This window comes from Cheilinus undulatus, linkage group 23 (assembly GCF_018320785.1).
Source record: "Cheilinus undulatus linkage group 23, ASM1832078v1, whole genome shotgun sequence".
Lineage (NCBI taxonomy): Eukaryota > Metazoa > Chordata > Actinopteri > Labriformes > Labridae > Cheilinus > Cheilinus undulatus.
This window is the reverse complement of record NC_054887.1, coordinates 21,060,438-21,085,281: the sequence shown is the minus strand read 5'-3', so window position 1 is coordinate 21,085,281 and position 24,844 is coordinate 21,060,438. Positions and strand designations below refer to the sequence as shown.

At 39.6% G+C, this 24,844-nt stretch overlaps 1 protein-coding gene across 1 annotated transcript in view; it reads right to left on the bottom strand.

The window, feature by feature from the left end:
• lrrc17 (leucine rich repeat containing 17) overlaps positions 1-21,703 on the bottom strand; it is a 40,104-nt gene extending 18,401 nt beyond the window's left edge. The window contains exons 1-3 of the mRNA XM_041780279.1: positions 21,402-21,703; positions 4,549-4,933; positions 2,155-2,653 (exon numbers count right to left, since the gene is read on the bottom strand). Coding sequence (XP_041636213.1) covers positions 2,155-2,653; positions 4,549-4,836 — 787 coding nt within the window. The 5' untranslated portion in view covers positions 4,837-4,933; positions 21,402-21,703. The remainder of the gene's footprint in view (positions 1-2,154; positions 2,654-4,548; positions 4,934-21,401) is intronic.
• Positions 21,704-24,844: the final 3,141 nt, after the last annotated feature.

The following is a 24,844-nucleotide window of genomic DNA, read 5'->3' as shown; positions in this document are numbered from 1 at the left end:
AAATGCTAATTTAGCAGTACAAAACACTTTGCTAATATTGTCTCAAATTGCCCATTCAGCATATTTACGATTGTAGTCTAGGGGTAAAATGCTAAGATCCGCAAATAAGGAATAAAAGGTGCAACAGAGATAATATATTGGCATGTTAGCACATTAGAATGTTAGCATATATTTTAATTTTTACTTATGCAAGCCACTCTGTTTGTCTTGTTCAGGCCAAGCTGTAGGCTAAATGCTAATTTAGCATATTAGCCACAAGTAACTATGCTTAATCCCTTAAATATTCAGTATTTGTAGTTTAGTGGTAAAATGTTAACATTCACTAATATGAAATAAACAAAAAGTACAGCAGGACCAACATCCTGGCATGTTAGCACATTAGCATGTTAGCACAGAGTGTTATAGTCTTCACCTATGCAAGACACTCTGTTAGGTTGTATCAAGGCCAGGTCGAGTTGTGAGCTAAATGCTTAACCCCTTTAATATTCTGCATATTTACCATTGTAGTTTAGTGTTGAAATACTATAATTCACGGATAAGAATTAAACAAAAAGTACAACAGATGCAGCATATTGACATGTTAGAATATTATCAAGCTAGTATGTAGTGTTAGCTATAGCTGTAAGCTAAATACTAATTTAGTATTCTAACCCTAAATAACTATGCCAAACCCCTTTAACATCAAGCATCATAACCATCGTATTTTAGTGGTAAAATGCTAAGATTCACTAATAAGATTTTTTTTAAAGTACAGCAAAGACAACATCTTAGCATGTTAGCCAATAATCATGTTAGTCTGGGTTGTGCCTTTTCAAGCCATTCTGGTAAGTCATATCCAGGCCAAGCTGTGACGTAAGTTGTAATTAAGCATGTTAACTCTGAGTAGCTATGCTTAACCACTTTAACATTCAGCTCCTTTACCATTGTATTTTAGTCGTAACATTGTAAAAATGTCAAAAAAGAAACAAGAAGTATGACAGAGGAAACATATTTGTGTGTTCGTGCATTTGCAAGTTAGCATGACGTGTAATAGTTTTTACAGACCCAAGCCTTTCAAGTATCAAGGCCAAGCTGTGAGCTATATGCTAATTCAGTGTGTTAACCCTGCGTAATACTCTTAACTAAATATTAGGCTTCTTTGCAGTTGTAGTTTAGTGGTAAAATACTAAGATTCACTAATAAGAAAGAAACAAAAAGTACAACAGAGACGACATACTGGCATCTCAGCACATTAGCATGTTAGCATGGAGTGTTTCACCTATGCATTCTACTGTGGTTGGTCGTATTCAGGCAACGCTGTGAGCTGAAAGCTTATTTAGCATGCTTACCATAAGTAACTATGTAAAACCACTTAGCATTCAGCATCTTTACACTGTAGATTGGTGTTAAAACACAAACATTTACTTATAAGAAATAAACAAAAAGTACAGCAGAAAACACAAAAGTGCATGTTAGCACATTAGCAGACTAACAGCAAACTCCCAGTTACAATGCTAAAGGTCTTTTGTCTGTCAGTGTAGTTATAGTCATAGTTCCAAATGCTAGTATGCTAACATTTAATTAAAAGCACTACAGACAAAGGGACATAGGATATTAGCATGCTAATGCACAGTTACGTTAAAGCTTCTAACGTTAACCATGTTTACCAGCTTATTATGACATGCTGGAATGCTTACATTAGCTTTTAGCAGAAATTAAAAAGTACAATCCAGACAAATGATAGGCCTGCTATGCAGTAGTTTTTTCACGCACAGTAACAGTATTAGAGCCCCTGTAATATCAAGAACAAATACCAACCTAAGCTGGGTCTACACTGTGACTTCACATGCACAAAGGGAGAGTAGAGCCATGAGCTGAGTGCCCAAATTTAGGGCTTTTTTTCCTTTGTAAACTGTTAAACAGCGCCTTAAGTCACCATAAAAACAGCAGGCTTGTTGTTTGATGTGCATTCCCCTCCTATCATTAAAGATAGAAAACGAGCAGGAAAAAGGCCTACCAACAGTGATGATGTGTCATTTGTGAATGAGCCAGGTTTTTTTGTGCAAACAACGGAGAATCTCCTGTTTGTCGTTAATAAATAAACCTCAGAATAAAGACTGACAGACTTCACTTAGTGAAAGGAGATGAGTTACAGGACACAGAACATGACCCTACCTTTATTGCTACAGTCCAGCAGAGGCTTGGGGAACATGTAGGTGCGGCACATAGATGTAGCCTCTAGCTTCTTTTTGATTGGTGGAGGCCTCGGTTGCCCTCTCCCTCCGCCCCCTGGCCTGCTGTCCACCTGGTTATCACTCGTACACAACGACTCCACGCTCAGCTTCTTTAACTTCTCCCCCCTCAGTGACAGGGGCTCGGCACATTTGGCGTAGTTGCCCAGATTGCGATTGCTCGGTACCTGCATGGTCCTGACCAGGCTGTCCAATGAACAGTCGCAGCTCCAAGGGTTGTCATAGATACGGAGGTAGGTGAGGCGGGGCATAGGGAGAAGGAGCTCCTCGGAGGCTGTTCTCAGTCCGTTGTGTTGAAGCAGCAGGGTGGTGAGCTGGGAGAGGCCAGTGAACGCTCCCTCCTCCACCATAGAGATGTCGTTCTGCTGGAGGTCCAGGCTCTTCAGCTGAGTGAACTGGGAGAACATGTTGTCCCTCAAAACCTAAAGGCAAGATGTGTATGGTTAGTTTTAGTGTGAGTGCTGTAAGAGAATCTCTCTTGACCTTTGCTTTGGGCATGGTACAAATTGCCCAGTGTGTGTACCCCCTTTGCAGGATAAAGCCCTAGACTGTCTATTATGCAAGGCAGTACATTGATTGATATTGATTAGTTTACATCACATCTAAATTATGTGCCCATTCTTGCGCTTACGTGCAACTGCATCATGCTAATCTGAGCCAGGAAAGTGCAGGGACTTTTTTAGGTTTAATATCGGCATCAAGAATAGTTGTCTTTTTGTAGTGGCAATAATGAACCAAGAGTAAGAGTAGGTAGTGTCAGCGTTGTCACTACACTGGATCTGTTAAAGAGGATGAAGCTGTGTCTGTTTTGGTGGCGTTCTTTATGTGGGTGGATTGTGAGAGCTAGGAGGGGGGTAGCTTTGGGAGATCACTGGTCGTCCCTCTGGATGTGGGACTAACTGATGTAGCACAGAGAAAGGGAGGTTCCTACTTAAAAACCCTGGCAAAGTTAAGGCTTTCTGCGGCCCATCAGTCTGGATGGTTGATCTTTGGGGGCTAGTGTAAACGGCATAACTGGGTTTAGGGATTTCTTGACTGAGCCCTATCAAGGTATGCAGGAACACCTTAGATGCAGCTGTGTCTAAAGGTGAGAGCGTGGAAGTTGTGAAGCAGTTCACCAATCTTGGTAGCATAATCCTCCGATCCTCTAACTGTGAAGCTGAGATCAACCACAGATTTAGGAATGGGTTCACTGGGCAAGATGCTGTGGGGCTATGCAAGTCAGAGTCTTTCAGTCCTCGGTCCTCTCAGGCTTACTGTCCTCTTATGAGGCCTAGATACTGACTGATGGCCAAAGATGCCAGCCAGATTCCTCTGTGATGACTTCCTTTGGGCATGTTTTTGGGTATCATTTGCAAGATCATGCGTCTAATGCTGACAGGTTCTGGAGATCAGGAATGGGAAGAGTCAGCTGCTTGATGCAGGAGGGGCAGTTGCACTTACAGGCACCTGGCGCACCCTCTTGGGTCTGATCCAGCTCATTGCTTACTGGGTGCCGGAGACCCAGTGGGTTGGACCAGGCCACAGGGGCAGCTTAGAGGACAGATGGGGCACAGGCTTGGCGCAGGCCTAAAAGATGGCTATCAGGAGGCCAGAGCAGTACAGGGCCATGTTAAAGTGCTGAATCCACATATGCTCTCATACCTGACCGGTCCTTATTCTTTATGTAGAATTAATATTAGAAATATTCAACTGACTTTTTATATGAAACTAAAGATAGATTGCATCTTAAGTACAAAGTACAACATGTAGTTTTAGGGAGTAGATTGCATGTTTCATAACGTCATGCAAACTCAAGCAGTGTCAAAAATCCTCCTACAAAATAAAACCCTATTAGTTCACTTTTCCCCTCACCACTCATTCATTCAACAAGCCAGCTCTTTGAACTTAAATGGGGTAAAAATGAAGCATAATTACACCCCACTTTTCACTGACCAAATCAGCGTTTATATCTCATTAGCCCTCTATTATTTATTACCTCGCTGGCAAGGCATTTTGTTTTGTTCCTCTCCACACCTGTGACACACACATCCTGTGGGCGGACTTCTACATGCAAAAACCTATGCACACACAGCAGAAAAATGTGTCTTTGATCTGCATCCAAAGAAATGGTGCACAGATGCTCAGGGTATCAACAAGCTGGTGGAGTTTGGGGTCAAAGAAAGAAGCTAAGGATGTTAACACAGAGGAAATTGAAGCATTTGCTCCACAAAGCTGCATTTGAAAACCTCAGAAAAGGCTGAATATTGTTTGATTTTTCAGGAGTGCTGGAGCTTTACCTAAGTCATTTTTTTATGATTAATGTGACCATACGCACCTGAATCCTGTTCCTCGCCAACAGCAGATGTTGAATATCTTTAGGCCAGTCCTGCATCACAGTGGTCAGCTGCCGGTCCTGACAGTCCAGGTACTTCTCTCCAGCCTCTATATATTCCTTACAGTCCTGGGCCTGCCGCCTCATCACTCCGGCCCTGCCTCTGCCCCGAATACGGCCCCCGGCGCCCCTCTCCTTGGCTCCTGACCGAGGGCCTCTCCGGGGCTCTGCTGACCGGAGGAGAAGCAGCAGCAGGAGGAGGAGGAGGAGGGTGGTGGTGAGGGGACGCATGATGGGAGAGGAGGGGGTGGCCTCTCCGTAATCAGGTCAACCTTGGAAGACGGACGTGGGAAGGTCAGTGTGACAGGATGCAGGAGGTTGGTCACAGCTGTGTTTGAAAACAAGAGTGGAAAAAGGAGATTAGTTTCTACACAACCTAACAACAATAAAGCCATCTGGCAAGCAAGAGTTCCTAGTTTTGAATTATGTTTTTGCAATATTTGGTTGAATGTACCTCAGGATATTCAGCCATTCAAGCTCTGCAGGATGTAAGAGCTCTTATTGTCTTAGTGCATTACAATGAAACTGAGGATTTTCCTGATAAGCATAGTGCACAGTATTGCAATACAAGTACAATATAAACAGAACAAACTATGTTTACATGATTTCAAAACATGAACAGGGTGAAAGTGAAAAGGGAACTAGATTATAGGGTAAAGAGCAGTATTAAAATAGTGAATGAGACAAGGACAAAAAAGGACAAAATACACCCCCAATTCCAAAAAAGTTGGGATGCTGTCTAAAATGTAAATAAAAACAATGCAAATCTCATAAACCCATATTTTATTCACAGCAGAGCATAAACAACATCGATGGCAGCAACACATATCAAAAAAGTAGGAACGGGGCAATAAAAGGCTAGAAAAGTAAGTGGTTCTGATGGGAAAGAGCTCGAGGAACATTTTGTATTTCTTTGGTCACCAGGTCAATAACAAGACTGGGTTTAAAAGGAGCATTAAAGAGAGGCAAAGACTCCCAGAAGTAAAGATGGGCAGGCGCAATCTATGTCTGAAAACTATGGAGCAATCTCAGAAAAACGTTCCTCAACATATTCTGAAGACTTGAATATCCCACCATCTAGTACATAACATCATCAACAGATTCAGAGAATCTGGAGAAATCGAGGCATGAGGGACAGGGCTGAAGTTCAGTTCTGAATGCTTGTGATCTTCAGGCCCTCAGGTGATCCTGCATTAAAAACAAGCACGATTCTGTACTGGAAACCACTGCATGGGCTCAGGAACACTTCCAGAAGTCATCATCTGTCAACACAGCTGGCCGTGCCATGCACAACTGCAAGGTAAAGCTGTTTCATGAAAAGAAGAAGCTACAGCCTATGTGAAAAAAAAATCCAGAATCCATTTTCTCTGGCCCAAAGTTCATTTAAAATGGATTCTGGAGGCCACATGGAAAACTGTTCTGTGGTCATACAAATCCAAATTTGAAATTCTTTTTGGAAGGATGATTGTCGTGCCCTACAGACTGAAGAGAAGAAGGACCATCCAGCTTGTTATCAGTCATGGTTCAAAAGACAGCATCTCTGAGGGTATGGGATTGCTTTAGTGCTATGGTGTAGCATCTTACACATCTGGAAAGGCACTATCAATGCTCAGTGTATATAGAGGTGCTGGAGCAACATATGCTCCCATCCAGACAACGTCTCCCATATATCAGTAAGACACTGCTAAACCACACACCGAATCTGTCAAGCTAAAGTCCAGACTCCAATTGAGATACTGTGGCGTGACCTTAAACAGGCCATTCGTGTTAATGTGGCTGAATAAACAATTCTGCAAAGAAGAGTGGGCCAGAATTCCTCTACAGCGATGTAAAGGACACATTACTGATTATTGCAATTGCCTTCTTGCAGTTGTTGCTGCCAGGGGTGGCACAACCAGTTATGAGGTTTAGGTGGCATCACGTACGGTCAGGTAGGTTTGGATGGATTTTTTCGCCCGTATACATGAAATTATCAATTAAAAATGCATTTTATATTTACTTGGGTTATCTTAGACTAATGTCAAAATGTATGATGATCTCAGACATTTAAGTGTGGCAAATATGCAAAGCAGTACCTGTATAGTGCAATGTTGCAAATTTCTCAACACTATCACTATAAAGGAGACAATAAATCAACAATAGCCCAAAAATTGAGGATTTCTATAAATCTGCAATATTTGAAATATAAATAATTGCTCAAAAATAAGCCAACATGTACAGGGATTTGTCATTTCTGTATGTCAGGACACGCGGGCACCTACAGCGGTTAAACTGCACATGCTGAAAACATTAGTGGGGACGTAGAGCATGAGGAGAGTGGGCAGAGGAAACAGGAAAAGGGGCTGGGAGGGAAAGAGAGGCAGACATTTGTTATGTGTTAACATGTTTTGGGTTAAAATGTGGTTGTAGTAAAGTGCTGTTTTCTCTCAGGGAAACCCCATGCATGCTTTGCACATTTAACTAAACAGGCTTTTAAGTTAATCTCTCTTCCTGCCTGCCTTTTGTCTCTTGGTTTGATGCTAAGCTAAGCTAACAGGCTCTTGTAGGTGGTAGCTTAAGTAAAGCTTCTCATTAAACTACTGTTTTGAAACTGCACTTTGTCTTTTAGTCCCTTATCAGTTTGTACTGCCAAGTATGGAGGGATCATCTGTCATAAATATTAAATTTGATGTCTGGAGATAATCATATATTTATAGCCTAATAATGGTGCCCATTATAGCTTCTTTTGGACAGTCAGTCTGTTGAATAAGCCAAAGGAAGTGTGGATTAATGGGCATGTTTTCTAGTTTCAAAGTGAGTCATGGATCCCCTGTTTGATTGGAGGCAGAACTGTACCAAACCGCAGTCCTCCCCCACCAGTGTCCAACAGTGGAACAAGCCTGTCAATGCAGATGGGGCCGTTCCGTTGTGAATCACAGACTGGGCATGTTAGCTATAGCTACAGACAGAAGCAGCTGAGAATGTATCAAGGGGACAATCTTTCCAGTCCATTGAGCTCTTCTTAACTGTCTGACCATCAATCCACCTAAACGAAGCGAACATGCAGGTTCGATTCTCTCCACTGCAGGCGTCTCCTCCAATAACACTCTTCTCCAGAGCTAAAATCAACAGAAAATGAATGGATCGCTTCTTTTCAGCGACAGCATGGACCCCTACTAGATGTCCATGTGTATTCAGGTGCTTCAGTACTGTACATCTACTGGAACAGAGTTCCTCTGTTACATGATAGTGCTCCAGATGAAAGCCATGTTTCAACACAAGACAGAGGGTGTGCCATTACAAACAGCAGACAGACTGTAATGAGAGGGAAAGCATGAAGAGGTGAGATGTTGAGTGGACCCAGACACATCCTCTCTATGTAAAAGCTTTCAGGTGAAGTCAGGGGGTCTGCTGCAGGTTGTTTATATACAGAGCTGCGATCCAGCTGTACCAGTTGTTCCTTGAAGCTCCAGTGCAACATGGTACTAACGCTGGAAGATTTATAGGTTTGCTCAGAGCAAACAGACACTTAAGTATGGTGTCCACAGCAGCCACAAACAAATTAAAGGAAAGGAAAAAAATAAAGCCTCAGAACCCTGAAGTAAAAAACAACATAGGTTTATTCTTACAATTCACATTACCCTCATATTAGAGGGTCTACTATATTAAAGCTCCTATGAGGAGTTTTTTTTTGCTGGTTATGAAACAGACTCATATTGATTTTGATGCCTCTTTATGAGCTAGAAAAGCAAACTAGACCATAATCAACAAGTCTAATACTTTCTATATAGTTGTTTTTACTGCCTGAAACCACGGCCAGGGGGTAGGAGTCACCCAAACAACTTTTTATTCAACTGTTCAGATAACTGTCAGGAGATATTTAGATACACATGCTCAGGACAAAATCAGCAAAGAGATAAGATGTGACAGCTTGACCAAAGGGGGCGCCAAAATCAACACAAACCAAAAGTTCCTCATAGGAGCTTTAAACTTGCTGTGAAATGGTCAAATTATGAATTCAATTTAATTATAACATATAATTAATTAAATATAATCAATTTCAGTGTAACTTTTGTTTTTCAGGGGCAGTGTTACGTTGTTGCACCTAATTTGGGTGACAAAATTTAATTCTCATTAATGCAATTTAAAAATGTATTTTAGACCAAATATCAGTGATGAAAATCATCACAAAGTACATTAAATGAATATCCAAAATCATGGAAAATGAATGTGTTGAAGGCTTGTCCACTTACTAGAAGGACAATCCTTCATCAAATTAAAAAAAAATCTTTCAACCGAAATGAAAGACTTGTCTGTCTGCTCTACAGAACCTGCCAGCTCTATATTTCATCTACCTTGAGTCATCTGTCATCAGACACTTGACTGAACTTTAGCGTTGCAAGTGCAGAAAGCAAGGAATTACAGTCCCTGCTTTGAGAGAGACAAAGCCACAGCCCACTTCTTTCGATCAACAAGAAAAAAAAAACAAGCAAAATATCTGTCAAAACAAACTTTCACCTGGTCAGAGTGCTGCTGATCAATAAAGTTTCATTTAAAATAAAACTATATTAAAGTATGTTTACGCAACAAGGAATATGACTCCTGTTGGCTTTGCTATCAATGTACAGGAATTAAACATTAAATACAAAAATAATAAAAACTGAAAAAGTATAAGTAATCAAAATTGAAATATGTTAGGTAATTTTTTAGTCCATGTGCATTGATAACATGGTTGCAAGATGTGCAAAGGGTGCAAGAATGCTGACTATGAACTAGATATGGTCGGAAATATAAAATATGCAAGAATTTACATGAGGTAGATAAGATAATTTAAGATGGAGTAGTGCCAATATGCACATGAGGTAAAACACTTACCGCAGTGTTTGAAGTTACAATTAATAAACTGATTCGCGCAAATGTGCCTATGAGGTGAGGCGTTTAACCACAGTAACCTTTATTACAGTATTTAAGATACAGAAAAGCCATAAAAGGCAGTACAGGGTATTCTACATTAAGCAGAGCTAAGATAAAAGTTCTATTTTCTGACATTGTGGCTGTTAAGTGGTCCTCAGAGTAACCCTTTTAATTCGCTAACTGATGGCACTAACATCATCTTATGGGAATAGTGCAGTTTACTATCATTTTGATCTAGCAAATAGGGATAAAGTTTACCAAAGGCTGTATCAGTTTACTCTCACATATAACCAAAGCAATAAGTGATGCTGTTTGCTGCACTGTCCCTCCACATTTATCAACTAAATATCATATAATTGATACAAGACTGTCAAATTTAAAGATGGTAAAACTGTTCACTGCTATAAATAAAACACCATATGATCTTTTCTCTCCACTTTCCTGTACCTTCCTCTGCTATTAATTAACTGTCCCCAAACCATTTGGACCCATGCTTGTGCCGCTCAGATCTTTTTTCCACTTCACAGCTGTTCAGGAGGAAGAGGCCGGGCCTTTCTTAGAAAAGTACAGCCGCGGTCAGCATGCATCATCCAAGATGAATTCCAGCTGAGACCATGACATGCCCACTCAGGCAGAGCCCATCCCTGCGGTTCACCTCATGCCCATAGCAGCCTGAATTAGCCCTCCAAGGCTAGTCTTACTCCCCATCCCAGCTCCTTTTGGTCAGTCCATGCTTAGCTAAGGAATTTGACTCCCTCTGTGTGAGAGCAGAAGGCCTTTAGGGTTTGTGTCCGTTTTTTCCTTGCTGTTTGGATAGTTTCTAGCTTGCCATTGCTTTCTTTACTGATCAAGAATTAGGTTAGGTTTAGGTTTTGAATAAACACAAAACAAACTGTTTTTGTGGTAAAAATTTTCATGCATTCTCAAGAGCTGTTCAACATCATAGCTATGGCAGGACAGTCTTTCCAGACAATAGGATCCATGTTTGGTCAGATATCCATGGTTTCTAAATAATATACTATCCCATGACTATCACTATAACCTTCATCTGATATTACTTGTGTAATCTACTTATTTCTATCAGTAAATAACTTTATACAAATGACTATCAAATAAGCCCCTTTGATACTTTTTCCTGCCTTGCAAAGGAACGTATACTAACACTTTTAAAGGAGAATATGTGCATGGTAAACGCTGTTGTAATACAACAGTCATGCTGGTTAGCATTAATATTTTGTACATGTAAGCAAGCAGACATAGGCCATGAAGTGCTTTGTGGTTTGAGTGCAAGTGGTAGCCAAAAAGTAGCTATCTTGCGGTCACAAAGTTAGGGAACATGTGGACTCCTTTTCAAATTATGTTGTTTGGCAAAAGAAGACCGAGTGACCTTCCCACAGATAAGTTAACCCTTAGCAATGGGAAACAGGGCGTAGATAGTAAAGAAAATCTCGAGGCGTACAAATCTCTTGGTGCATACCAAATTTTTACTTTGCAGTCACATTCAAGACATTGAATCCCAAGATCTTTCGATGTTTTTTGTGTGTTAAGAGCTGATGTGCATATTTCATAAACAAGTCAAACAACTACTGTAAAATTCAGACCGCAAGTCACCCCAGTATGTGGCCTAATCTGCAGTCTGTTTTTTTTTAAATCTCCCAAGGGAAAAAGGTTCAAACCATCCTCTTACGTGACGATTTCAATTTTGTGCAGCAAAGTCCACAACTTGCAGTTTTTGAGCAGCTTTTGGTACATATGTCTTGCCATTAGGAGTTTGTGCATCTACTTGCTGTAATATAGTAGTTGAGGTAGTAGCAAGGTGGTTGTCACAATGCACATCAGATTTAACATTACTGATAGTGAACTCTACTTATATTGCTGGGTTAGGATTAACTTTAGCCCTTTAGAACTGCTGCATAGGTGATACTATTCCCGTCATCCAATGACACAGTAAGATATTTTGTCCCTTAAAACAGGGACTTGGTGTGCTTCTTCATGTTTCCCTGCGCTTATTATCAGTATTTTCTAACATCACAGAGCACATGTAACTGCTCTGACGTAACTTTAATATTTATTCCAAATTAAACTATTAGCATTTACCCAAAAACATTTCCCAAATTGCATGGTTTTGAACTAAATAGCTACATATTTTGCATAAGTGCACAGTGTGTTCACACAGAGAAGTTAACCCAAAAGCAGAGTACTCAAAATCATTAAAGAATTGAGTATGGACACTTCGCACGCTCACTAAGTATCATGTTGGTGATGTAATGGATGTTATACTGTTAGCATGCTAGCGTGCTAGCTAACGTTAGCATGCGCTTGCTAGCTAATGTGTCATTAGCAACAGCGGCACATTTCAACCATGAAAAAGGCCTTTAAGGCAAAGTAAAATAATTTTATTGAAGCGTTAACATAAAATACAAGTTACATGAATTCAATAGTGAGTAAAATAGCAGTCAAATTTCAATTAATCAGACTAATGTTTGTTTACAACTTGCTGTTAAGAAAGAAGTTTAAGAAAAACAGGCAGTTGAACTGAAGTCAGTGTGAAAAGCCATTTGGGACACACTGATTCTCTGCAATGTGTGCAACTTGTCAAATGGTTGATTGCTAACAGCAAGAAAGAAATGAACATGCCATGGTGAGTATTATTCTAGCTTTACACCACTTATGCTTGTTAGCATTGGCAGTATAAGACAGTTAGCATGCTGCAGTCAGCATTTAGCTAAGCAAATATCACTGGGCAACTTTGGGTTTTATCTGTATCAAATAATAGTACGGTAGCTCAATAGTAAGGTGGTAAACTTTATCAGAGTGTAGCATAGATACAACCTGATAGCATTGTCATGTTAGCATGTCAGTTTGCAGATACTTTCAGCACCCTAAATGTACAAACCAGGATGTAATTTGTGTGCTTTATCAAATGACAGTAAGCTTGCACAGTAACAAATGATGAAAATGGTAAAATTATGCTAGCTCAACATCAGTCTCACTTATTAGCACTAGCATTGAGACTGTTAGCATTTAGCTGAAAGCACTGATGTGCAAAACAGCCTCACAGAGCTACTCAAAAGGGCAACAGACCTTTGGTATGCAACTTTTTAGTGCAGTTACCAACAAATACTATATCTGTCCTCCTTTAGCTTAACAATACTGTTTTAGCATAGGGCTGGCTGAAGACTTCAGCTAGCATTACATATTTCTCATGGTCCCGATGAGGCATGCCATCATTGGACTAGTTTTCCGTCATCTGAAATCCAAATTAAACAGACTTCCAGTCTGAAAAGTGAGTAATCTCTTTGTAAGTCTATCCCAGTCTTTAGCATTTTATGTAGTGCCATATTTGGCTGACAGTTTTATCACGTTTTTCAGCTCATAGAGGGTCTTATTCACTAACAAGAGGGCAGTTTTAAGGGCCTCAGGGTTACTCTATTAAAAGTATGTTAGTAGTTACTTATATTGGGTGCTAATTATTAGATATGTTGTGTTTAATGACATTTTGGCTCAGTTTTCTGTACTTTCACATTTCAAACACATTAGGTAGATTTCACTGGGAGACCCCAATCAGACAGGACTGCCAGGAAACGCCTCAGCTGAATGCGGGGGTAATAGTGAAAGTATGATTATGTCATTAGTTGTGATAGGTATTGAGTTACCAACTGGCTCTGGTCGGACTCCTAATGATTTTTCCATTTGCTCAGCTGTTTCAGAAACAATGACACAGTATTGGATGATTTGCATTAAATCTTTCGAATAACCTTTCAACACTAAACTATTTACCGAGTCATTCCTTTGGGTGAGAAAGGCGCATGAATCCCAAGTAGAAGTGTGCTCTTAATCAAAACAAACCACTGAATAAAAGTCTGCGGTGTTTGTTTGTCTGGTTGGAGTTTTGTTTAGAGGGGACAGTGTGCAGAAGGGACTTAAAACTCATCTCTGGGTGAACAGCATGTGAGCACGTGTCTCCCTGCCGTGCCAGCTTTTACTGTCTTAAATGGAAAATAAAGCAACTATTTTTTATCGGAAAACTCCTCTCTCTTTAAATGTGACTCAGTAGAAATGTTCATGCTGGAGCAGTATATGCTTGAAACTCAGAAACTGCATATAGCCCATATAAATGCAGGGCAGTGTAGTGTAGCAAAGTGGAAAGTGTAGTTAAACCAGGTGGTTTGGCAGGACTTCAGTGGTAACATTATCCAGGGGTGAGAGGAAGTTACATCGCTCGGCCAAAGGACCAAAAGTCAAAGTGCAAATGTGTGTAAACTGTGCAGCTGGCACACAGAGAAGTAGACACAAAGTTTTTCTTTATATAAGAGACATGAGAAGTCCAGGTACTCAAATTATGAATACTGGAAATTGATCCAATATATGTCATATCATTCCATACTATACAATATCAAACAATCACAAACCAAACCATACAACACAAACGGATGCTGTACAATAAAAACCATAACCTTTGATTATGATTGCAGTAGGATGTGAAACAGGATTATACTATACCTTACAATACACTTTATTATCCTCTCAAGAAATTATTTCTTTTACTCAAGCTGTCGCCAGGGCTGAATGTCTGTGTGTACGTTTCTGAACTGTTTACAGGCTGAGATGGGCCATTTGGTCTCAGCAGACCAATAGAGGCAAAGACAGGTTGGCCTCTTAGACCATAACAACCCACCTACACCAGGAAGAAGGGGGTGAGAAAGGAAACAGTGACTGACAATAAGAGAAATACAGATGGAGGCAGCACACGTGTTTGGAAACCACGTCCAAACAATGTTTGAGACTGAGAGGAAAGCAGGGGGAGAAAGTGAAAGACAGAAGGAAAGTCTTAAAGACAAGACAAATGGATGAGGCTGAGAAAGCATGTGGTAGAAAACAGAATGATGTGTCAGCTGGAGGGAAACTCCTCATCACAAAGGATAATAGATTTGTATTTTTTCATTTAGTTTGGAAAGGTTTCAAGTAACATTTCTGATCTCATGTCAAGAGGGGAGCATACAACTGGGAAAGCAGCCAACAGTACTCATAAACAATACAGTGAACCTTCTTAGATTACATTTTTGGGTCAGAATACAGGATCCTCTTTGGGTCTGTCCAGATGCCAATCATACAAATAAACATTTCTTTTCACTGTTATGACTGGTTCAGATATGAACCCGAAACCGCCAGTGACCTCCCCCTCTTTTTTCTCAGCATTACATAATCAGGCTACAACACATGCTTCTGGCTTAAAGCTGCATTAATCAATACTTCATACAGTGGACAGAATGACTATGCAGAAGGAGACACTTGAAGGCAGTGAAACAATCAAATTCTAGTGTTTAAGTTGGCTTTTTGTGCCGTCTTGATTAAATCTCACTGCTCTTTTCAACTTTTGTGTAGACCAGATGGCACTGTTGTTATTCTGAAAAAGATCTGGTAGATCAAGAAACTGCTGCCTTCTTAGCATGAGGCAGCAAATACATGCAGTTAGATGCAGTCCATGCTTCTTTTTTCTTTCTTAAATAAAACTTGGCCAAGTGTTAAATGAATATTTGTAAAGCAGATGACTTACTTCTATTCCTCACAGTTACAAGTCAGTGGCAAAGGAATGAAAATTTATCCATTTGAAGCTGAATTTCTGCTTTTCTTACAGTAAAAGGTAAGTGGCAAAGTGGTGAAAATCAGTAAATATGTAGGTGATTCTCTGCTATTTCTTACAGGAAATAGTAAGCGTCAAAGAAAGGAAAATTTGTCAATATGCAGATGACGTTCTTCTTTTTCTTACAGGTTAAAGTAATAGCAAAAAAATGTGTCAGTATGCAGCTGACGTTTTGCTTTTTTCTACTGTTAATAGTAAGTGGCAAAGAAAAAAGTTTAACAATATGCAGATGAGTTACTTCTGTCTTACAGTTTCAGTAAACAGCAAAATAATACAAAATTGTCAATATGCAGCTGACTATGCTTTTTCTTACAGTTCAAAGTAAATGGCAAAGTGATAAAAATCAATATGCCGATGACTTATGCTGTTTGTAACAGTAAAAAAATAGTGGCAAAATGATTAAAAAGCCATCAATATGCAGATGACTTGAGGCAATTTTAATTGTGAAAAGAGGCAAGGTGATCAACATAAGAAGATGTGCTGATAACTTGTTGCTATTTCTTTTGGTAAAATGTAGGTGGCAAGGTTATCAAAAAAGAAGATATGCAGATGACTTGCTGCTATTTTTTTAGTTAAAAGTAAGTGGGAAAGGATTAAAAATACAACAATATGCAGATGACTTTCTGCTTTTTCAAACAATTAAAAAAGTATTAAATAAAATGAGAAAATATGCAGATGACTTACTGCTATTTTATACATTAAAAAGTAAGAGGCAGAATAAGGAAAACGATATGGAGATGAACTGCTGCTATTTGTAACAGTTACAAGTAAGTGACAAAGTCATGGAAATTTGCCAATATGCAGATGACTTACTAATATACTTACAATTAAAGATAAGTAGCAAAGTAATGAAAATGTGTCAGTATTCATACAGCACAGGACTGGTTGATTACAACATGATTATACTGTTCCTTCATCCCCTTTAATGCCACACTTTAGGAAGCACTGCCATAGATTTAAAAAGGTGATGTGTTTTCAGTGCTTTCACTGAATCAAATATGGTTGACATAAGATCCTTAATCAAGAAGAACTACAGTAGAAGTAAGAAGTTATAACAAAAGATAATTCATCCCAGCCCCAAAGTGCATCAGCCTACCAGGAAAATGCCTGGTATGCCAGATTACCAGTCCAGGACTGAATGCAGATGAATTATGGTGCATGGGATCACCAGCCTGTTACATAACAAAGCAGAGAGGAAGTAGCCTAAATTACATGCTTTCCTTGCTGCAGGACGTATCTTTCGTCAAGAGGAAATTAAGATAATATTGAAGAAATAATATGACATCGCTGGGATTTGTGTTATATTGTGACTGTAATTCGACATTAAATCCCAGATATTAGATTTTTTTTATTTACCAAGTTGTTCAAGCTTGTCTCAAAATGAATTTTATAGTGTCGCAGCTAAACTGTAACGCTAAATGTTTGACCAACAGATTCTTTGCTAATTTTTTGCCAAGTCAAAAAAAACTGAGAAATGGGCAGCTTCTGCAAAATGTGCAAAAATGTTATCTTGCTGCACATCTGAAGACAGTGCCACAGCCTCTCACTTTAAAAGCCTTAAGGCTGCACATTCTCAACCTGTACTGGCTGCCTCCATGCTCCAATAACACTGGACGAGCCACTGGAGGATGGAAGGAGTTCAGACCTCCAGAGGAAACGGTTCAGGAACACAAGAGCCACTGTATTTCAGAGAGAAAGTGAGAACAAGCTGCAGAGGCCACAGAAACAAGAATGAGCCTTTTTGTCTTTGGGAACTTGATTTAAAAATGTAAAAAAAATTCTGCTTTAACCATCCATTAAAAGAGTTTGGGGAAAAGAGCAAGGACCAAGCTCAAGGGTGAAGGATTTGTAGTCTACAAGCAACCTCCCACTGAGCTTCCCTTGTTATCTTAGGGTTTAATTTCCCTGAAAGTGTGGAGCATATGTTTACTCAAAGCTCTGTGGCCTGTTTCCATGAAACAGACTGTCCATAAACTAACAAAGACGCTGAACAGTGAGAGAAAAGAGGCCAACCACAAGCCCCTGAACCCCAAATCACAGGATGATACAGTGGCATAGGCAGACATATACTATGTATGCAGAGAAAGCATGAGAGAGAACCCTCACACATCCCTGAGAGCCTAATTGAAACCAGACATTTCAGAGCAGAGGCGAGAAGGGGGGGAAAGTATGGAGACAATGACACTTTCAGAAAGGGTCATATGTAACATACTCAATAAGACGCCAGATTTCAGGCCTTTGTTTGTGTTCCTTTTACTCTTGAGAAATAACCTTCCTATTTTGTTCTCAAGTCCAATCAAAATCCTGGAATAGCATCTTCAGCCCTTTGTTTCAGGTCATCATCCAAAGCAACAACTGTGACAACTTTAAGATCTCTGCCAAATTTATGAATGCATCATTATGTCTCCCTCAGTTTCTTGGCTGAGTTTAAGGATGCTCTGATAACTATGAGACACACAATCATAAAAACCTAAGCCAGGGCTTACATTGTAAAACAGAAATGTGTCAAGTCAATAAATCTTGGACAAAAAGATGAATTGGGGAAGTAACTTATTTGACTGACTTTTCTTAGTTTTCAGTCTTTTCTATCCTATCAGAGATCTTGGACGTCTTGCAAACAGCTTCATTAGACTGTAGGAGTTAATGTACTGTCAGAGACATTTAACAGAGCTCACACAATCACATCTTCCTCATTAACCAACTATGCTGACTGCTTTGTACTGCTTCCAGACATGACTGTGTCTACAGCCATCCAGCCCCATATTTCTCCTCCTTTTCTTACTACAAAGAATCCTCACTTAAACTGCTGCAAGCTGAAGCAGCAGAAATCTAAGTAAAAGGGATTCCCGCACTTTGTAATCAGACCAAACCTTGCACATCAAGCTTTTATTTTCCCCCCTTTTTTTTCCTCAGTGTAGGAATCCAGAGGGAAACCACACGCTGCTCCGCTGTGCTGCATGCGTCTGGAATTCTGAAGAAACTCACACAGGGGCATGTAACCTCATACATGTGCAGCTGTCCTCGCACAAATACCGGTGCAAGACAACCGGCGTGTAAATGCTCAAACACTGGACTTCTGAAGTTATACCTTAAAGTCTTACCATCTCTACAGAAAGACTAATTCAGTAAATCTGCTAAATTAAGCTATCACTAAAGTTCAACCATATTTTTTTCTTCTTCTATGAAATTATGCAAAGTGTTGAATTAAAATTAGTCAGTATGCAGATGACTTTTTGCTATTTCTTTTAGCATTAGAAAAGTGGTGAAGTAATGAAAACGAGTTAGTATGCAGGTGAATTTCTTACTGTAAAACTAGGTGCCAAAATAATGATATTTTGTCAATATGCAGACAACTTACTGCTAATTTTTACCTTTTAAAAGTAAGTGGCACAGTATATATGAGCCTATATTAAGATGATCTATTGATCTATTTTCGGATGCGTTTTTTCAAATCTGTAATCCGAAAAAACGTCATGCACTCGGACCTTGCACACTGGGTCCAATGCGTTTTTATTTGCCTTTACTGCGAAAATTCGTAGAATGTGCCAGATTGTTTCGTACTGCGAGCCTGTATCTCTATCACTCCTTTAAAATCCCGCTGGATCCATCCTGGCAGAGAACTTCATTCAGCACACGCTCATGCGTAATAGCGCTGAGCCACGTTGGAGAGATGGAGAGCAACTGTTTAATTCTGTCAATGTTATGAGATGTGAGTAGGTTACAAACGTATGCCTTTATCTGTTATATCTCCATAGCTAATATCCACATTTTACACCTGCAAACTACAGTGTTTTAACTGAGGTTTTGGGAAAGAGAGGGAGGAGTTGGACGGGGGTGAGTGAGCGAGAGAGAATAAAGCAACGGGCGCTGATCTGAATCATAAATCACACATCCATCTGTTATATTTCCATGGTTTATATCCACAAAATAAATGAGCAAACTTTGGTATTTAAAGTGAGGTTTCAGGGCAAGAGAGAGGGAGCGAGAGGGAGGAGGGGTCCAGTGGGGGTGAGCAAGTGAGAAGGAAGCAGCGGGCACTGTTTTGAATCATCACTCACCCATTGAAATGACTTGGACTGATGCGAAATTTTGCATAAAATCGAGGCTGTTCCGAAAAAAAAAAATGACGGACAAAAATTTCTGCATCAGTGTGCAACCTTGATTAGAACAACAAGAGTTGGATTTTCTTTTTAAACGTGCGAGAAACTTGGGCGAAATGATCGTAACCAGTGTGCAAAGGCCTTAAGAGGCAGCAAAATAATTTTGTTTCATTATGCAGATGACTTACTGCTATTTCTTTAAAACTTTATTTTTTAAAAAACATGAAAACTTGTTAATATGCAGACGACTTACTGAGATTTCTTGTAAAAGTTAGTGTCAAAGTCATGAAAACTTGTTAATATGCAGAAGACTTACTGCAATATCTTGCAATAAGAAGTAAGTGGTAAAGTCATGAAAATATGTCTATATGCAGATGACTGACTACTTCTATTTGCAACTAAAAATAAGTGGCAAAATCAAGAAAATGTGTCAATATACAGATGTTTGATTGCTCTTTCCTGCAGTTAAAATAAGTCACAGAGTAATGGAAATGTATCAGGATGCAGACGACTGATTGCTACATCTTGCATCTAAAAGTGGCAAAGCAATAAGATTTTTTCAGAATGCAGATGATTAACTCCTTATTCTTGCAGTAAGAAGTGGCAAAGAAATAATTTGACTACAGATAACACAGCTTTGTCTTGCAGTCAAGATTACATGGCAAAGTTATGAAAGTGCACCATTATACAGATGACTTACTGCTATTTCTTACAGTAAAAAGTAGGTGGGAAAGTAATGAAATTTTGTCAAAAAGCAGATGACTAACAGCTATTTCTTGCAATAAAAGAAAGTGACAAAGTTGTGAAAATCTGTCAGTATGCAGAAGACGTATTGCCTTTTCTTACATTAACAAAATAAGTTGCAAAGTAATAAAAAATAAGACAATATGCAGATGACTAACTGCTTTTTCTTACTGTCAAGATTAAGTGGCTTAACCAATATGCAGATGACTTGCTACAGTTTCTTACAGTAAAAAGTAAGCGGCAAATAAATTTTAAGTTTGTCAATACACAGGTGACAAATTGCTATTTATGACAGTTAAAGCGTGGCAAAAAAGGCACCAGTTTAGATCTACCAGTCTAGGCGCAAGTCTGGTACATGTCTTCCCCCTCTTTCTGTCCCCATTTCTTCCGTTTTCCTATCAAATAGGGCAAAAAAGCTCCCAAAATATCAGTGAATTTGAAAACATTTCAATGACTGAACAAGTCTATATGCAGACAACTTACTATTTCTTACAGTAAGTAAGTGACAAAGTAATGCATATAGGTCATAAAGCAGATGATTAACTGATATCACAGTAAAAAGGGGGTCAAAGTCATTAAGTTAAACCTCACTTTGGTTAAATTGCGCTCTTTTTAGAGAACTAAATACTTCAAACTTTTGCGCATGGGACCACCAGCCAGTTACATATCAAAGCAAAGAGGAAGTACCTTAAATTGCATGCTGCCCTTGCTTTATCTTTGATAAATCTTTTGTTGAGAGGAAATCAATGAGCCAGCATAAATTTGGCAAGACTTCAGCCACACCATAGTAAATTGAAAATAGTATAAAAACAGAGTCTACTCAAGCAATTTCAGACTTGAACTAGAGTCAACTTCAATGTAATCAGTAGAACCCTGCATTGCATTTGTATCTTTCATCTTCTGTTTAGCTTGGCATCTTCCTTTAATATCTTTGCATGTTTACAATTTCCAAAGTTGTGCAAGGTATCTCCAGGTTTCGTACAGTTGCATCAATAATTGAAACTGTACACATGTTCTACTGTTCTGTTCAACTTATCTTTGAATTAATCATGAAAAAGGCACTTAGTCAGCTCTCAGCATGAGCCAGTTGTATTCATTCTTTGTCTACTCTATCAGAGCATGCTTGTCATGTCCAGGGGACAATGGAATGGGAAAAGGAGGAAGTCAGTTAATCAGTGGATGGATTTTATTACATACTCTTCAGCTTAATAACACTTTCACATCAAGATTAAACTAATATTTAGGGTTTTTCCTAGCTTTTAGGAAGATTTTATCACTAAAACAAAACAAAACTTGCCAAAAGAGTTATCTGGAATATTTAATTTTGCACCAAAGGGACTATGAAGTTTGTTGCTGCTGCCTCCAGCTTTGCACATCTCTTGAAGAAAGTTACAGTATGAAGGTTTTTTTCCTACCTGTGCAGGAAGAGAATCTGAGACCTGCAGATCTCCGGTTGGTCCCGCGTCCTCGGCTCCTAATCCTGTCATGAGCGCTGCGTCTAAGCCAAGAAAATCTGCCTGGCTGCCTATAAACTCAGAGCCTGGAGTGAGGGACGAACGACTGGCTGCTCCTCCAGTCCCTCTCTCTCTCTCTCCCCCTCACTCTCTCTCCCTCTCTCTGGCTGACTGTGTTGAGTGATTGACTACTACTTTACACAAGCTACCTTCTCTCTCTCACTCCTTCTCTTTTCACCCCCTCAGCTGGATTGCACAGCATATGTAGAGAGAGAGGGATGCGAGCAGAGTAAAACGGATTCTCAAAGGAGCCGTGAGGCTGAGTCTGCTTTCGCAGTGCATACTCATACATGCACACATGTGGGAGGGCTGCAACCCTGCACGGGTCCCCTCTGTTGAACCAGTGGACCTCCTCCAGGATTTGCTGCTAACTGACCTGACAGGCCAAGAGAGGGAGAGAATGAGATTGGACATCTGGGTGACAAAAGGCCAAAACTCACAAATCACTACACAAAGTATATGCACCCAACAAAATAGGGGGTTGTTTGAAGATGTAAAGGACAGGTTTGTTGCAAAATAGCCTCAGTCTACTTCCAACATCTGCCTTTGATAGCAGCTCCAGTGGAGGATCTCTCCCTTCTTTCCCCTGTTATTAATCTTTAAACAATGAAGGGGGGTGTAGCACGCAACGTGCTTGGGTTTGCAAGGTTTTATGTCGAACATCATATGGTTTGCATCGCTTACCAACCATTAATCCACTAATTCTTTTCTGTAAATTACTTTTAGACCATGTTTGCCAGGTATCATAGAAAAAATGAATGTCCATTGCAGATTTGTACTATTTTATTGTCATGGTCACGTTTGTCCAGAGCTGGTTATCTGCGTTCCAACACAATGATCAACATTTTTTTATATTAAAAAAATATTCTTAATATGTTCCAATGCATCATTAAGAAAAAAGTAGAAGACTTACCCTACCATGGGCTTATACTTATTTGGGCTGTATTTCAATATTGATTAAACACACCAACATACCCCTATAGCCTGACATTATGAACAAAATGTCTAATTATAATAAAATCAAGTTTTAGTGAAATTAAAGTTCTTTTGGTTTAAAATGCCAACACCAAAAAGGCCTCTGCAGTTCTAGTATTTGCTGTATGAAAGAAGCACTCCTGTTGTCTTTATGAATGCAGATATTCTATTGGGTGTTTCAAAGCAGCCCCACAATTGGCTGTATAAAAGCAGCGCTACTATGACTTAGTAAAAGCAGCACTCAGTGACAATGAAAGTGTTCCAATTTGCAGCATGAAACCAAGCTGTATGAATGTAATGTTCCTATTGGCTATATGAAACCAGTGCTTCTATTGGCAGTTTGCATGCAGCCTTTATATTGCCTGTATGAATGCAGCCTTACTATTGGCTATACAAAAGTAGTGCTCCTATTGGCAGTTTGAATGCAGCCCACCAATTGGCTGTATAAATGCTGCCTTACTATTGGCTGTATTAAAGCAGCACTCCCATTTGCTGTATGAAAGTAGTGCTTCTTTTGGCTATATAATAGCATTGTTTCTAATGGCAATATGAAAACAGTGTTTCTATTGGCTGTATGAATAAAGCCTCAGTATTGGCTTTTTTCCAAGCAGTGCTCTTCTTGACAATATGAAAGCAGCCCTCCCTTTGGCTGTTTTAAAAGAAGGGCTCTTGTTGGCAGTTTGAAAGCAGTGCTTCTCTTGGCTATAAGAAACCAGCGCTGCTATTGGCTGTATGAATGCAACCTTCCTGTTGGCTGTATGAAAGCAGATCTTCTTTTTAGTTGCATAAAAGCAATGTCTCTATTGGCTATATGACATCAGTGTTCCTGTTGACTGAAAATGCAGCATTCGTATTGGCTATATGAAAGCAGTTTTCCTACTGCCTGTGTGAAAGCACTGCACTTTTTGGTTGTATAAAAGAAACATCCCTATTGGCTGTTTTAAAGCAGTGTTCCAATTGGTTGTATGAAAGCAGTGCTCTGATTGGCTATATGAAAGCAGTGCTCCTGGTGACTGTATGCCAGAAGTTTTCCCATTTGCTGCATGAAAGAATTACCCCTGCTGAAGATATACCTATGATAGTAAGGCCGGACGAAAGGAGCATCCTGGACTCTACAATCACAAAATAGGAGGTGGGTGACTGATGGCAAAAAAAAAACAGGGAATATCGAAATTAGTCAAACCAGGAGTGTTGGCAGGTATGAGCCTAATGCTAATTTTCAGGTTGGTTGATAAAAATGTTATCCCTGTACTCTATATCCCACTGTTACAATTCCCCCTGTCTCCTGTAATCTAGGAGAAGCTAATGTTATCTGTATAGTGGTGTTGTTTTCATCTTTGACATTTCTTTGATAAATCAGGCACTGAGAAACTCTGCAACTAAATGTTAGCAACAGATTTTAGCCTGCTGTTAGCATCAACAAAGACTTCTTCACTGAAACACCAAAGCCTCTTATAGTACACAGCATTTTAGCTAGCCATCATCACTTCCATTTAAATGTATAGTTTATCTGGCATTTGTAACGTAGGAGAGAGCTAGCTATGGTTCTGTAACATGCTGTATGGTATCTTTGAGAGTTGGTGGTTTGTCTCTTCAGTGGTAAATTCAGCGTTACTGTTTTGGACGGTAATATGTATCTGTCATCAGTGTTTACTCATGAAGCAGAGACTCCCACAGTGGCTGGACACTTTCAGCACTTGTTACTAACATGGACCAGTTGGCATGGCTGACATAAACCAGCTCCCCTCAGATACTTTTATCTATTAATAAGGGCCATTTGTGTAATTTTACGGTGCCAAAGGCCAGTAAACCGTGTTAATCAGCCGCTGCTGCTAGTTCTTCTTTTCTCCTCATCTCTGGAGCCTCGCTGAGTGAAACAGCTCCATATTAGGACCACCATTCTCCAGTGGCTTAAATGGATTGTTTATTGGAAAACACTTTAAACAGCCTGTGGGCACTTACACCAGGACAATTGTATTAAGAAGAGAGACCTGATGAGTTCTCCTGCCAAAGGTTAGCTGTAAAAGAGTCAACTTGTTTGTTAGCAAAGGGCATTACTCTTGTTTAAAACATGCTAAAATGTTCTGTTCAGTCAGGTTCTTAAGAAGGTATTCTCTCCACCAAACCCAACATTAGACCCTGGGATAAGAAGAGCTGTTTGTGTGCCAGACCATCTGTAGTGTCAGTGGAGATGAAATATGTGCGCCTTGTTAACTCCCTTCAAACACATTTTTCTAAATTCCAGGTTCACTCTTTAACTCTTTTAAAGCATCTTTGTATCATGGCGACATTTTTAAAGAAACCTGAATGTGTGAACGTGTCTAATTTGTTAGGAAAACATTTTTCAGCATGTTTATATCATTTGTTAT